The 15,057-nt window shown below is 46.1% G+C and overlaps 2 protein-coding genes across 3 annotated transcripts in view; both read right to left on the bottom strand.

The window, feature by feature from the left end:
• PARS2 (prolyl-tRNA synthetase 2, mitochondrial) overlaps nt 1-5,731 on the bottom strand; it is a 7,685-nt gene extending 1,954 nt beyond the window's left edge. Inside the window, exons 1-2 of one of the 2 annotated variants that reach the window (XM_042030766.1) lie at nt 5,638-5,731; nt 4,508-4,618 (exon numbers count right to left, since the gene is read on the bottom strand). In XM_042030766.1, coding sequence (XP_041886700.1) covers nt 4,508-4,618; nt 5,638-5,731 — 205 coding nt within the window. Of the gene's footprint in view, nt 1-121; nt 342-4,507; nt 4,619-5,637 lie in introns of those variants that run through there. The other variant, XM_042030765.1, reaches the window with a different exon arrangement.
• A 17-nt stretch (nt 5,732-5,748) lies between these two features.
• The window catches only part of DHCR24 (24-dehydrocholesterol reductase), a 9,857-nt gene continuing 548 nt past the window's right edge, over nt 5,749-15,057 (bottom strand). Inside the window, exons 2-9 of the mRNA XM_042030767.1 lie at nt 13,825-13,980; nt 13,254-13,359; nt 12,873-12,991; nt 12,519-12,782; nt 11,630-11,773; nt 10,484-10,681; nt 9,558-9,736; nt 5,749-7,967 (exon numbers count right to left, since the gene is read on the bottom strand). Coding sequence (XP_041886701.1) covers nt 7,814-7,967; nt 9,558-9,736; nt 10,484-10,681; nt 11,630-11,773; nt 12,519-12,782; nt 12,873-12,991; nt 13,254-13,359; nt 13,825-13,980 — 1,320 coding nt within the window. The 3' untranslated portion in view covers nt 5,749-7,813. The remainder of the gene's footprint in view (nt 7,968-9,557; nt 9,737-10,483; nt 10,682-11,629; nt 11,774-12,518; nt 12,783-12,872; nt 12,992-13,253; nt 13,360-13,824; nt 13,981-15,057) is intronic.

Raw genomic sequence — 15,057 nt, forward strand, 5'->3', positions numbered from 1 at the left:
TGAGCACACGGACCTGAGCACACACACACGGGCCTGAGCACACACACTCTCTCACACACGCACACTCTCACGCGCGCACACGCACACTCACGCGCACACACACTCACGCGCGCACACTTACACCCGCGGGGGCGCGCGCCCGGCCCCGCCGGCACGGCCAATGGGGAGCCCCTCCCTGTCACGTGGGCGGACACACGCGGACGCGGGCGGCGCGCGCCGCTCTCTATGGTTCCGCCAGGTGCAGCGGGCGCCACCTGCCGGCCAGGAGGAGTGTCTGCAGCGGTGGGGGGGGTGGCACCGGGCCAGGGCTCACACAGGACTGGCATCGTCAGGATTCGGGAGTCCCTTCCTCATTAACAAGGGCTTGGAAAACTGAGAAGGTCCCGGTTCTTGGGAGAGACTGCTACCGTGGAACTTGCTGCCGTCCCACTGGCTCAGAGGGACAGGGACCATTTGTCCGTCCTGCCCTTGGAAGAATTGACCTTCATCACCTCAAACAGCACCTTCACCAGCTCCATCCTCCCCCTCTGGTGATGGCTTTGGACAGCTGGGTCACGTCCAGAGTGTGGTTATGGCAGACTGCCCTCAGCTCCGCAGGTGCCGACTGGGAATTCCTCATCTTTCTTAAGCCCCTGCTCATCTCAGCGTTTCTGTCTCCAGCCTCACCTGCCCAAAGCTGAGTCTGCAGGAGGCACCACAAGGTCTCAGTGGAGCCACACCACCCAGGTCAATGACCTGCTCAAAGCACTCGATGGCAAATGTTTTCTCTTTGTCCCTGAGGCGCTGCAGTTTGGGAATGGCATCACCCAGGTCAAACTCCACAGCTTGGCCCAGGAGTTTCATCCACCAGGAACAGTTCTTGCAGAGTGTCCACCCCTATGTAATAGTAAAAAGTAGTAAATAGAGCCAGGACGGGACAAAATGGGTCCTTGAAAACAATGAGCCCATCAGCTTCCCCTTCCAGGCTCAGTCTTGGGGCAGCATGTCCCGAGTGTTCAGGGGCAGAACCACTCAGAGGGGGCTGAAGGAGGGCTGAGAGATCAAAAGCCTTCTGATCTCATTCCATCTTTCTCCACTCCAGTCTGGCAGACAGACATTGCCTCGCACCCAGTGACCACCTCCACACTGCACTTTTCAGCCTCCTCCCTCAGCTCAGAGGGAGTTAAACATCTCAGAGAGCAACTGTGAGCACATAGTAAAGTACTCCACTAGAGGAGGAGACAGCACTTCAATGAGGAGTTAAATAATCCTGTTTAAATATAGGGAAATAAGAATGAATCCTTGTTTTGTTTAAAAATGGGATTTGAAGAAATCTTCACAGTTCTTCTATAATGTGAAGTCCCCATGAGCACTCCTGTTTACAGAGGGCTGGAAATGGGCAAAAGCAAGGGATTAAAGAGCACATCTTTGATGCTCCAGGTTATCTGGAAGCATTAAAGTCATTAAACAGGCGAGCCAGTTCTACAAGGTGACTCAACATCCTGTGTGCCCAGAGGGACCTGTGGGAGTCCTTCAGCAGCTCAGTGCTAGAGCTGGGATCTGGCCCAGGTTTCCTTGCCCTCCCAGACCAGCCTTCACTGGTTTTGTCAGGCAATTACTTCTCCCTGCGTGTTTGTCACTATTAGACAAGCACTGCAAACACTGTTTGGGAGAAGCGCTGTGGCTGTCTCAGAGGCTGGAGGAGCAGGATGGATCCTTGTGGGAAAGGAATTTGCTCACACCTTGGACACCCAGGTGCTGCTTTGTGTCCTTCAGGACCTCCAGAGCCACATTGGAAATCCCTCTGTCCATCTCCTGCTTGCCCAGGAATTGTGAGATTTTCACCAGGTGGTTCAGGACGGGAGGGTTGTCTTCATTTCTGTTGTTGGAGCCAGAGAAGTGAAACACATTTCCATCAGTGACTTATTACCTGCTGTGCTGATCAAAGGGACAAAACCATCTTGGATTGATTCACTGGGGCAGTGTCTTAACCAGGAGGGTTTAAGGCTACACAGGAGACGTGGTCTGTGGGGAAAGCTGATCTCTTATCAGCAGACAGGACTGAATGCAGGGCTCAGCTCAGGGGTTATGTGCCTGAAAGCCTGTCTGGGCTCCTTATTTTTTCCAGCTGTGCTGGGGGAACCTAATAAAGGTACTGCTGTCCCTGCAGCCTTTCACCAAACTGCTCACCCGCTGCTTTGCTGGGGCTGATTTACGGCATCGGGGCCAAACGTGTGGCCTGAGAGGGGTGTGCCCTGCACAGGGTGAGACTGAGGGGCTCAGCTCCTGTCTGGGGCCTCCCTCCCTCTTTGCCCCGAGGGATTTCCGGGAGGAAAAAATGCCGAGGATGGGGAGGAGATAAATGAAAGATCAAGCAGGCAATAGCAGCTGCCTTGAATCAGTCCCTGGCACAGCACCAAAGAGATCAAGGGGTCAGTGTGAGAGTAGCCACTGGGGTGGTGGAAAATGGTTCTTCCCTTTCCAGCAGCATCCCCAGATAGCACCAGGCCAGGGCTGGGGAAGAGAAGTCAAGGCAGGTGAGAGGCCAAGTCATTCAATGGTCAAACCTCTCTCCATCCTGCAGAGGATCTGCAGTTTGGGCTTGGGGCTGGCACAGAGTGGTGGCACATCCCACCCGCCCGTGGACATGCTCCTACACAGCTTGTGGGGTCCGTGACCCCACACTGCTGGCTCACACACTTGGCCCACAGATTTGAATCCCCTCCAGTGATATTATTGTAACTGCTGGACAATGTTTTTATGCCCAGGGGAGTGGTGGTTACAGGTCCTGCTTTTGATTTGCCCCTTGAGGAGTTGCTGGGGGATATAAAATTACTGCACACCCCCTGCACCCTGGCAGCTACCCAAGGTGCAGGTGCTCCCTCCTGGGTAACCCTTGGGTACTTTCAGACAGCTCCTCCTGAGCAGACAACACTTTTTTTTCCCCTGCCATGACCCTGCTGTTTTCCAGCCCTGTCTGCACAGAGGAGGGGACATCCCCTAGGGAATGGAGATGCTGGGTGCCACGGTGATGGTTGCCACGGCAAGGGCTGCCACCATCCCCGCAGTTCTTGGGGACCAGAGCTGTCAGCCTGTGGCTGCAGGCAGTCCTGGGGACACAGGCAGCCAGGTGAGAGCTGGATGTGTGGGGAGAGCTGGACTTACTGATGTAGCTCTTCTCATCTCCCAGCCTGTCTGTGGCTGCTGGGAAGCAGCTCCTTGCATAGGGAATGGTCCAGGACACCCAGCTCAAGCTGGGAGCAACTTGGGGTGGAAGCACGAGATGTGCTGAGCACCAACCACAGAGCACATGCTGCCTGCAGGCAGGTGAGCCTGCCAGGAGCTCAGCAGCGACCACATTACCTCTACCTGCATCCTCAGGCCTTTGCCCTTTTCAAGGGATGCTTGGCCAACCCTTCCCATTAGTTTTGCTCTCTTTCACCTGCAAGCAAGCAGATGCACTTCATGGATGAGGGCAGCTGGGTTTGAGTCCTTTTAGGTGCTAGGAGCTCCTTGTATCCTCAAAAAAGTCATAGTCTGCTGCTTAAAAGCCAGTTTATCCTCTAGCAGCATCAGCACAGCACAGAGCCAGTGCAGGTAGGAGCCCCTCCCTTAGTACCCATTCCTGGAGCTGTATTCATCTTGGCAGCTTCCCCACGGAGAACCAGAACAAAGCCTAAAGGGCTCAAAGCAGGCAGGGAAAGCTTTAGTCTGAAATAGTCCACCTTGGCTAGGGATGAACAGCAGGAATCCACATGGTTTCTCTCCTTTATCCAGCTGAGTGAGGAACAGGCAGCTTGAAAGAGGTCAAGACATCTTTGTAATTGGTGGGGAACTTTCGGATTACGCTTGAGTGGGGAGGTTGTGACACTGCTGCCCTTCACTGCAGCTGGCAGTAGGTGACTGTGAGCGTGCTCCAGCCTGCAGAGATAATCGACTCTCTGTGGCCTGCTGTGGCCAGAACTGCTCCTGGAGGAGACTGGCTGGGCTCTCACTGGTTACTGTGTCCTCTCCTCCCTCCCCTGCAGTGTGGGCTCCCTTGGGTTAAGATGTGCCACTGTTGCTGTATCACTCGCCGAGGTGAGTGGCTCTGATGCTGGCACAATCAGCCTGGTGCATGGGGCATTTCCCAAACTGGGGGAACCTCAGGAGCAGCCAGGAGCCTGCAATTCACATGGCAGGGGCTGACAGGACCTGGGCAGGCCCAGGAGCAAAAGACAAGAGAAACTGCTGGAGTTGTACCATGCGTTCCCTGGGATAGATAGGGCTGACAGGAAGCATGACAGAGAGGATTCCCTGTCCTCTCTCTGCCTGGATGAACATGGTGACTTAAAGGAGGGGGGCAGTGACACTGCAACTGAGCAGTAATTAACTGTTTTCAGCTGGGACTTTAGAGAAGTTACATACATCAGAAGAGGATGCCAGATCCTGCACATCCTCCCAAGGAAGATGTGGTGGCACACGCAGCTCACTCAGGGTTAAACACATCCTTTCAAACTCTGCTGCTACTCACAGGAGTCGCACATACCTGTTATGGGTGGTGTTACCACACCTGAGTCGCCCCAGGTCCACCACAACTTCATAGAGAACTGGGTCTGAAAAAGTGCTACCATAGCAAAGCAGAGCAGGGAATGAAAACCTGGAGGCAATGGAGAGAGTGAGATGAGCAGGAAGTGTCAGTAGCAACAAAGGCTGGCCATAAAAATGTACTGGGAGCACGCTGGTTCTCCTGGAATTAAGTTTTATCAGGTCTCGTACAAGTGTTTAGACCAGACAGGAATAATTAAATCTAGGTGTAATTACATGTTAGTTGTGGCTGATTAAGTACGCTAATTAATCTGCAATTATCATTTGGTGGGGGGAGATAATGGAACACAGGTAAAACTGCAGTGATTTAAGGAAATCCTGACTATTGTTCCCAAGGAGGTCTCTGAAGGGAAATGCCTGAGCAGTGATGTGCATGAGGGAGGGCACAGAAATGCTGCTGGGACAACACAGGAGGGTTGTGAAATGCAGCCTAAGCCAAGGCCAGCACAGAGTGTGTGATCAAAGCAACGCAGGGCTTTGGCACCTGAACCGCAGCTCCAGCAGAGCTGAGGCACTCGGCAGCCTGGCTTTCAGGAGAGAGCCTGGGAGCTTCTCCCTGGGAAAAGAGCACTGGGAGGTGTACCAGCTGTAATCGGGGAGGGGCAGGAACACCTCCCACTGAGCCTACAGAGCTGTCATGAAGGCATTTATCAAGGACACAGAAGACGTGGGTGTGAAACTCCTCAGGCTGAGGAGTGCACTAAGTCTTCCTCTCACGTTTGGCTGCTCATTCAAGGCAGGGATTAGATTTATTAGCATGAAATGAGAAGAATGAACTAACTACCCACTGTCAGTGGGTAGCACCTAAATCCAAAATGGGGGTTTGTCCTCCTTGGACAAAATGGCAGAGGGAAAGAATGAGGAGGTGTGTAAAAAAATCGGGACAATTGGCATCATGAGGCTGTATGGAGCTAGTGGGGCACAACTGAAGGGTTAAAGGCTCAGCTATGAGGTATTTCTTTTATTGCAGGTGTCTTGGGGCAAAGATAAGTGAAGGCTCACAGACTTCAAAGACATTCTTAACAAACATCACCTCCCACCACCTCCCTCACAATGCCTTGGCTCTCTTACCCAGACTTTTCTCAGTAATCGCTGGCCATGTGGAATGGCACAAGAAGCACGAGAGAAATGATAAACAGCTGTTGAAAAGCAAGCAATCACTCATTAAAAGACACCCCTTGGAACAGTACACCGGCCAGAGCTTTATTTTCAATAGCCCATACAACTAAAAACCAAGAGCAACAGCAATGATGTGTGTGCATGTGTGTGACTGATACAGTGCAGTACCCAATCACGGCGTACAAAGTCTGCCAATAAATTAAGGAGTGAAAAAACAAACACAGTGCATACCTAAAGATCATCAGTACATAAGTGAAACACAGCCTAAGTAGAAGTATTTGCATATCCTCTAGCTGTTTTAACATTGCCCTTTCAAAGCTAACCAAACCATTCTTGCTCTGTGCAGACTATTATACAAGCACTGGGCTACATCGTAGCTTCACCCCAGGGACAATTCCCTCGTAGGGGCAGGAAGGCAGGTCACGCCCTGAGAATCAACACTTGCCTTCCTGTGTACCCCTGGTGCAACCAGGAGGCGTGGCAGACACTCCTGGATCACTGACACAGCTCCACGGCTCGGGCAGCACTGAGGACACTCTGCACTGGCCGTGTCTCCCCATGGAATGCTGCCCCTGCGCAGGGTTTGAGGGGGTACCTTACTTGCACACAGTGTGCATCACTGAGTTACAGCCCAAGCTTATTCCTGCTACTGCTTTATCATTGGTTTCATCTGGACCTTAAACATCCATCTATCAATAAATAAAATCATTGGTTTAGCAAGCATAATAAAATTACACCTCCCACTGGTAACTGTTTGAGAAGTTCTCCGGGTTACCCCCTACACAAGCCTCAAGAAAATTACTTTCTTTTCTCTCAGGCTCAGTAAGGTTTCAAGTAACAATTTTCAGTACTGCTTGGACAAGACACAGGCTTGGTTTGGAACCCTGATTCTGGCTACAGGGTCAAAACATTTCCACACTTCTACACTCAACTGTATCAAGTCCGTGACCGTGCCATTTTCACCTGCGAGCAGCAGAAGAGGGAACTAACAGTACTTGCTGTTATTTCCTCTCCAGGTGACTGAAACAGTCCTTTTACAAAGCCTATCAACCTAACCCAGCTAAAATGAAAAGCAAAAATGTCACTCGAGTCAGAACCAAAGCCTGTGTGTATCAGGCTTCACATCAAGAGTTCTCATCCACAGCCAGTTGCTCTAACAAACCTCCTAAAAACGCAGCCTTTACTTCCTTCTCCTACAGGCCAGGGCAGAACAGTCTGAGATAAGCCATATCTTCCTCCAACTGAGTACTTATAAGGCACTAAAATTAAGCCACAACCAAAAAACCCCAAAAAACACAAACCCAAAAGAAACCCAAATAAACTGACCCACAAAGAAATTAAAATTTGGCTATATGAAATAGCAGCATTTTTTTTTTTTTTTCAGTGGTCTAACAAAGCCAGAACATTGATACTTTGGGGCAAAAAACCAATGCACTGTTGGCCAACTACAAAATACCTAAAAACCTACATCCATTCGCACTCCATAATCAAAAATCAGTACAAATCTGATAGGCACAAGTAAAAAGCATCTTCTTCACACCTCAATGCTCAATTTTCCAGCAGAAGCCAGGGCTGGGGAGCTCAGCTGCCCTGCAGGACAAGCTGAGCAGCGCAGCACCACAACCACGCAGCCAGAGGATGATGGAATGTGGATGACCCTCTGCAGAGCTGCTCTACAGGACACTGACTGGAGGCAAATGTTTTTAACAACATGATTAATTGGACAACGTGTTCAGCTTTGGCACCTATTTCTGAGCCCTCCCTCCCATTCCAAGAAGTCGAGTTAAATATAGCTACAGTACACAGCTGGTGTAGCTCCAGTGTCCTCATCCATTCCCATTATTTTTTTTCTGCTTGGAAATAGGTGAACTCACCTATGTCACTACATTAGATACAAAGGCTAGCACTTCAGATTTCTTAAAAACAATCACTCTGAGTTTGGAAAACTGCTTTTAAAACATACGAAGAAATACTAAACATAAACGTGTAAAGCAGGAATTCATACCTTTAAACATCAATAAGAATGAGCTTATTTGGAGAGCAATAAAGCTTTTTTTTTTTAAAGGATATACTGACTAGCTATAGGTAAATTCCTCTTTCCCTGATTGCTTGGTGAGCTCAGCCAGGCTCAGTGCCTTGCAGCTTTGCAGATTTTGTCATACACTTCTGGAAAGGCATCCTTGCAATTCATCTGCTCCCTCAGCTTGTGGTACAACGAGCCATCAAACATATCCCAGAACTCCTCACGGGTCATGTAACAATCTGCATACAGCATCTGGAAACTGGAGAGAAGGGAAAAAGAAGAGACAGAGATTCAGTATTAACTGAGCCACAAGATTTGATATAGAATATTAAAAAAAAAAAAAACAATTCAGTGCAAGCTATGAATAGCAAATACTTAACAAAACAAAAACATCAACAGTGCTTTTTAAAAACAAGCCAATACAATTGCTCACATGGATTATGCTGGGACACTCAGCCAATTATGTTTTATGGACTTAGTGGTTTTTTTCTGCCTGTTTTCTTAGGATCCATGGAGGTACAAACACAGAATCTCATATTTGCCTGCATTACAATATCCATTCAAGACAGATGTAACAATGCATCCTTTGACTTTTTCATTTCTTTGAGAACAGAACTAAGAAGGCAAGACACCACCAAATGAGACCAGGCCAAGAAGATAAATTCATAGTGTAAACAAAGCACAGTATAACAAAGGTCCATTTACAAATTAAATCCTTCTTTAGCTGTGGACTCTTCCTCGCTTCCATAGTGTGCTCTCTAAACTGCAGCTTCCATCAGAATACAGCAGCAAAACACAACCTAACATAAAAGATCTATTGTTTTGTGTGATTATGAAACTGGAAGATTAACCATTTATCCATTGTTCATTTCCCAGTGACAGGTAGAAAACAGACCAAACTTTGTCAGTAAAGAGCTTTAAATTAAAAGCTTAATTTCAACTTAATGAAAAAAAAAAAAGCTTAAAATTAACTTTGGGTTGCTTTGTTCTCTGGCAAATCACTTCTTGCAGCTCCAAGTCATTTGCAGTCCCCAAATCATCTCGAAGCAGCCTTGCCATTATTGCTCAGCCACATGGGACATGATCACTGTTAGACTGAGAAGTAGGTCAAAATAGAAATGGGGATAAATTATACTGATGGTGTAAAAATACCGTGTAGTTGCTTTTTTGTTCCTGAGAAACCAGCCTGTGGCTGCTTCTCCACTGACACCGCTCCAGCAAATTAGGCTGGCTCGAGTCCGTGACAGATGGTGGGCACATGCCTCACGCCCACTGTGGTCCTGTGTAATAAGAACCGAGGCAGGGAAAAGGAAGCTCTGGAGGACAAGTTTTGAAGGAGGAAAGAATGCCACCAGCACACAGGGAATGACTGCAGGGACAGCCAAGGCTGGCCCCTGGGCAAGGACGTCCTGGTGGTGCAAGGATGGGGCAGAGCCACCGCGTGACGCTGCAAGGACTGCAGGGAGAGCAGTCCCAAGGGCAGGCAGGGAAGCTGTCCAAACTTTTGGGATTCCTGAATGAGGGATTCCAAGGATGTATTTTGTAGCAGCAGACTCTACTCCCAGAGCAGCCTGGAGCTGAAAGGTGACCTGAAGTCACCCAGCTCCCAACTACACTGCAAGAACTTCAGCCAGTGTGTCCTTTTGTTTGGTTGGTTTTGTAATCAAATAATAAAGTGAAATCGTATTTAAAACTCACCAAAATTAGAAATTAAATTAGTTTCCAATTATTGTGGTTGTTAAATTATTGCAATATTAAATATTAAAGTTCTGTAGGATAAATAACTGATTAAACCACATGGGTGTGAATTATATGAGATTACTACTATTCTGAGGAGTGGGGTCCTTACCCGTGCACACTTCTTACAAACTTTTCCATTTGCCTCATTGAAGCTCTGGCTTCAAATTGCTTGCTTTTGGGCTCTCCATAAGCTCCTATATCCACATAGAGTTCAGTTTCATTTCCTTTGGGATGGACCATACCAGGATTGTTGGGCAATATGAAAGGACATAACCAAATAGGATACACCTGCAGGGGCAGGAAAACACTTTATCACTTATTTTTTAACACAATCATCCTTTAAGCTCTACAATAAATGTTACAAAATGAAGAGTTAAGAGAACTTCTCCCCAATCTGGGACTGAAACCCTTGCTTTCAGCTCTTCCTTCCCAGCTGTCCTGGTGTTGTTTTTAGCTGGACTTTCTAATGACCATAACACAAATAGATTAAAAATGTCCTCCTAGAGTTACATCTCCTCCCCTTAAATATTTGAAATTAAAAGGGAAAAAAAATCCCACAAACAAACCACCTCAATCTCAAAGCAACAACTGAATAAACATTCTGAGCAAAAAGAGAAGGAAGTGATTTCTTTTCCAGGTCAATCCAAAACTGAAATTGTCAAAATTGAAATTCTATACTAACTAAAATAAATTCAGAAATAAAAGCAAGAAAGGGAAATGAATCTCCACAGTTGGTGTTTAGTGAGACCACCAATCATTCTAGGTGAAGATCAGTTCAAATTTTAGTCTAAGATAAAAATCTTTCAGAAGTGTTGGCTTCTACTAAAGTTTGACTCTCTTATTTAATTCTTCTCTTTTTCAGAAAGCTGTGTTTATTTCTGCTGCAGCCTTGCACCATGGACTCACACAGCACAGCACTCCCCAGGACACAATAATGGACTTTTTGCACAAGCAGGATATTATGTCTTATAACCAACAATCACACTTCTTATCACAACCCAAGATTTGCTGCCTTCTAAGACAATGTGTTCTTACATTAAGGTCAACGTGGAAGGTCTGGATGGATTTTTCAAGGCTCTTCATTGGCACCAACATGTCCTGCACAACGTGGTGTTGCTCGTACAGCTTCCGAATGGCTTCTCCTTGGGTGAGCTTTAACAGGGAGATTTTTGGGGGAACCATCCAGCCGAACAGGTAACGGAACACAGGGTTATTGCCAAAAGGAATGATATCCTTCAAAGAGGAAAGAAAAACAGTTCGACTGAAGAAGGTGTAAGCGGAACAAAAGAACACTTCAGAAGCCTCGGAGCAATATTAAACCAGATTCTCAATAAATTTAATTACTGATAGTTTTGTGAAATCCTAAAATACAAATATGAGCAAATTAGAGGGGCCTGGATTGCACTTGGCTACAGAGCCCTGCCCCAAGCCTTCTCTGGTTACCACTGATTTTCAGTTGTACGAACCACAACATACCCAGCCCCAAATAAATAATTGCAGACAATAAAGTTCAGAGAGCAACAGGCTATCATGTTACAACAGCCAAGGGAGGAGTGCACAAGGAGCTACCCTTACAGAAGTTTTGCAATAACCACATAAAATTTCTCAAAAGCATTTTAAAGCTGTAAAATTTTAATTACCACCTGCACAGCCAACTCCTGTTCAGCTTCTGCAGGAGCTGAAAGGATCTGTTACCTCACTCCAGAGATTCAAAATGAGATAACAGGAATATTTCAGAATATCAAATAAAGTTTTGCGTAAGTACACATGACAATAAACACATTTGTGAAATTCCAGGTAATGACATGCTACATAATTACTTTTGGCGGGGCAGTTTTTCAGCCAGAATTTCACATTCATGTTTTTTCCACCATCTGAAGTTGAAAATCACTCAGTAGGTACAAAAATTTAACGCTGAAAGACATACTTAAGGTCTAAATTCAGAAAAGCACTAAACCAAAAGTCAGGAGTTTCTGATACAACGCCTTATACGTGAACAAGTGTCTTTGGATTTGCTGTACCCAAATGCAGGACTTGTAAATTTGCCATAAAGTTTGCTGGTTTTTTTCTGCCATGAAAGACAGAAGTCGCTGCCAAGGGGAAGAAGGTACTTTGTACCTACACTGGGAAAGGGCAGAGTACCTTCCTGCAGATCTATCCGTATTTTGGAACTGGTCTTACTTGGAGCTCCCAGAAGATACTGCGAGTATGTCTGTGGTAGTAATGTCTGGAAGGAATGTACTCTACTCCAGTCCTGTCAGCTTTCAAATACTTCTCCACATGCTTGAAGAACCACGGCTTGTAGTAGTTGCCAATTCTGTTTATCTACAAGAAAACATGCATTCATTAGACAACAGTTACACCTTGCTAGACAACAGAGGATGTCCCCAGATTCCTTTCCTGGGAGGAATCTGTGTTATACCCTCTGGATGAGACTGTCACAAGGCATCTAGGGAGCCTTCACTCCTCCACCTGCAAGGCTCCTGCTTACCTTTCTTGTCATTAAGGTTTAAGTAAGGCTTGCCACTGACAAGCTATTTAAGAGCCCAGAAATGTGACAGAACTGAATTCCTAAAATGCCAATCTCTAAACCCACCATTAATCCAAAATCTCACACAGCAGAGGAGAAACATCCAGGTGGAGGGTTGCAGGAACACTTAGCATGACTCTCCTGTGCATGTCCCTGATATACTTTTATGAGTATTAACAGAATTAAAAGCTTGCTGGGAAGAGAGTTACTCTGAATAACTGCAGTTCAAAGCAGCATTGTTCAGTCTAAGATCCTTCTCTTCCTCCTCAGGTACTGCAGTGAAGAGGCTGCAGACTGAATTATTGGCTAGAACAATGAAATCAGTGGGTCATTTCTCATCAGTTGAGGAGATTTACAGAACAGACTCTGTCATCATAGCAAAGGGCTGTTATTTAAAATATTCTCATGGACAGATCTAATTTTTAATCCTACCTTAAGGGATTGTTCCAGTTTTATAATGGTTTTATCCTAGCATCTAGTACAGCTTTGGTTAGACTTTGGGAGTATTTTTGTCATTGTGAGTAACTTCCCTTTAGTTACCTTGCTTTGCTCAGCTTCATCAGTCAAGACTCCTGTCATGATGACTGCTTCATCCAAGGAATACATAAGTCCTTCCACAAAACTATTCTCCTTTTTCTTAGACTCTTCAGTGAACTTCTCACAAATCTTCTGCAGTCCTCTCACTGGCTTGTAATGTATTTTGACATATTTCTTGGCAGGAATCATTTTTATTTCTGCTGCAACCAGGAAACCCAGAGTACCACAAGACCAAGGCACTGCATAAAATAGGTCTGAGTTTTCAGTCTGCAAAAAGTATGTCATACTAAATCATATATCCACAACGATAACTGTCAATGACATTGTAAATGATAGCAAAGTAACATTTTGTCTTACTGGTGAACATCTCACAAGGCTTCCATCAGCAAGAACAAGTTCATAGGCCACGCAAGTGTGCTGAAAAAGTCCATAGATATGGGATGAAGACTCAATGCCAGTTCCCATGATCAGGCCACCTTATCAAGAGAGCACACAACAAATCAAATGAAACACAGTCCAAAATGTGGGTGATTTATGAGAGCAAACACCCACTTCATAAACTCAATTTTTAAGACTATTTAAAAATAAAGGAAGTGCTTATAACATAAATACCACGAAGAACATAATGTTCAACAGAGTATTTCTAGAACCTTTAAAACCATGCAGTGTTTTACTGCATAAAAAACCCTAATGAAAGCGCAGCAAATCAGTGAGTCTCTTGTCATCAACGACCCTTACCTACTGTGAGATCATCAAGCTCTGGTACCACAGGAATAGTCCAGCCCATGGGATTCAGGTATGCAGTCAGCTGGCCCATGGACACCAAAGGTTCCACACGAACAACCTAAAAAGCAAAAAAACCCCAAAAAAACAAAAAACCAACCAAACAAAACCCACCCCAAGTTCTCAACAAACATAAATGGAGAGTTCAGCATTAATGATGACAAAATATGGCTAACTGGATATACTTCCATCTGTTACCAGAACTCAGAGGCTCACTTTCCTAAGAGCGCTACTAAAAATAGTGGGAACTGTTTAGTGATTCCTCCTCTGCCTCAACATCTTGTTGCTCAGTGCCCAAACCCATAAATCAATCTGGTCTTTTAGACTTCAGCACATAAAAGCCAAGCAATTCCATATGCTGGGTTTTTCGGATAAAACGATCCAAGCACACATTGTAAACCCTTGAAATTTGATGGGTCTGCTACAAAATTTTGTTCTTTGTGGAATCTGATCTCTTCAGCTCCGAGTATTGTAAAGAAAACTGTAAAATCCATTATAGTGAATGCTTTGTGATGGAATTTGTTACCTGTCTTTCACTGTCTACTTCCAGAACATCCATTAAATTGATCATGATGTTCTTATGAGTCTTCTTGTACTTCCCAACACGGAGTGACACAGTCAGCCAGCCGGGCCGGCCCGTGCACATGTATCTCTTGCTGCCTTCCTTCTTCCATTCCCGGACCTGCAAGAGCCAACAACTGTCAGAGTAGGGATGCTTTGGAAGCCTTTTGGCAGACCTCTGAACTTCTAAACAAAGTATAACCAGAGCGGTTCAGTTACGTAGAGGAAGCATTTCTAATATCCTGTAGCTTTGGGGTTTTCTTTTGGGGGGAAGGATTCAGAAAGCTATCAAGACACTACCAAAGAGTTAAAAAAACCCACAGGAAAACCTCGTCTAAGGGAGGTATTATCACTGTTATAATCTTAATTATAACAAAATACACAAAACCACTCCAAAACACACAAAAAGTGGCCTGAGCTTGCAAATGAACAGGCAAAGAGAGAAAACTTGGTCTAGTGGAAGCAACCTTAAGCAACCTGGTCTAGTGGAAGATTTCCCTGCCCATGGCAGGGTGAGGTTGGAATGAGATGATTTTTAAGGTCCCTTCCAACCCAAAGCCTCCTAGGATTCTATGAAAAGTTGAGAAGGAAAATGTGTAAGCCATACGTATGAGCCACGAATTCTGCAAAGCCACAGTGGTTAACACCTGGAGCACAAGCAACTGCATCTTCTTCAAAGCTGAGTTGCTACTACAGCTGGTAAAAAAAAAAAACCCAATCAACAACCCCAAACCCTCTGAGAATAACGCCGTGCACATTAATATCCATCTGTATCTGTGATGTGAGAGACAAGGCAGGAAACAGAAGCAGACGTGACAGAATTACCACAAATACCAGAGAACACAGAAAAATTACAGACATCTGCATTTCTGGGTGGAGGAAAAGTTTAATCTCGCCATGAAGCACCTCCTGGAACTGGCAGTGCCGAGCAGCAGGATGTGAGTGGAATCTAAACACGCTTCTGAGCCTGCCGTTCAGAGAAGGCTGTTTCCATGTTCCACACACGTGTGTCCCTGAGCCTGCTGCGCGTCCAGCGCGGCTCGCAGCGCATCCCTGAGGACACCGCAGTGCCAGCAGCCGCGCGGAGGCAGTTCCACAGGAGTTTCAGCGGGACAAGAACCCTACAGGGGGCTGAAAGCCCCGCTAGCGTTTATTCCTTTGTTTTTCCCCGCTCCAGCCGGACTTTGCCCCGGGTGAG

Source organism: Corvus kubaryi, unplaced genomic scaffold, assembly GCF_017639235.1.
Source record: "Corvus kubaryi isolate FWS band 111438036 unplaced genomic scaffold, C.kubaryi_AGA036_p1.0 37334, whole genome shotgun sequence".
NCBI classification, from domain to species: Eukaryota; Metazoa; Chordata; class Aves; order Passeriformes; family Corvidae; genus Corvus; species Corvus kubaryi.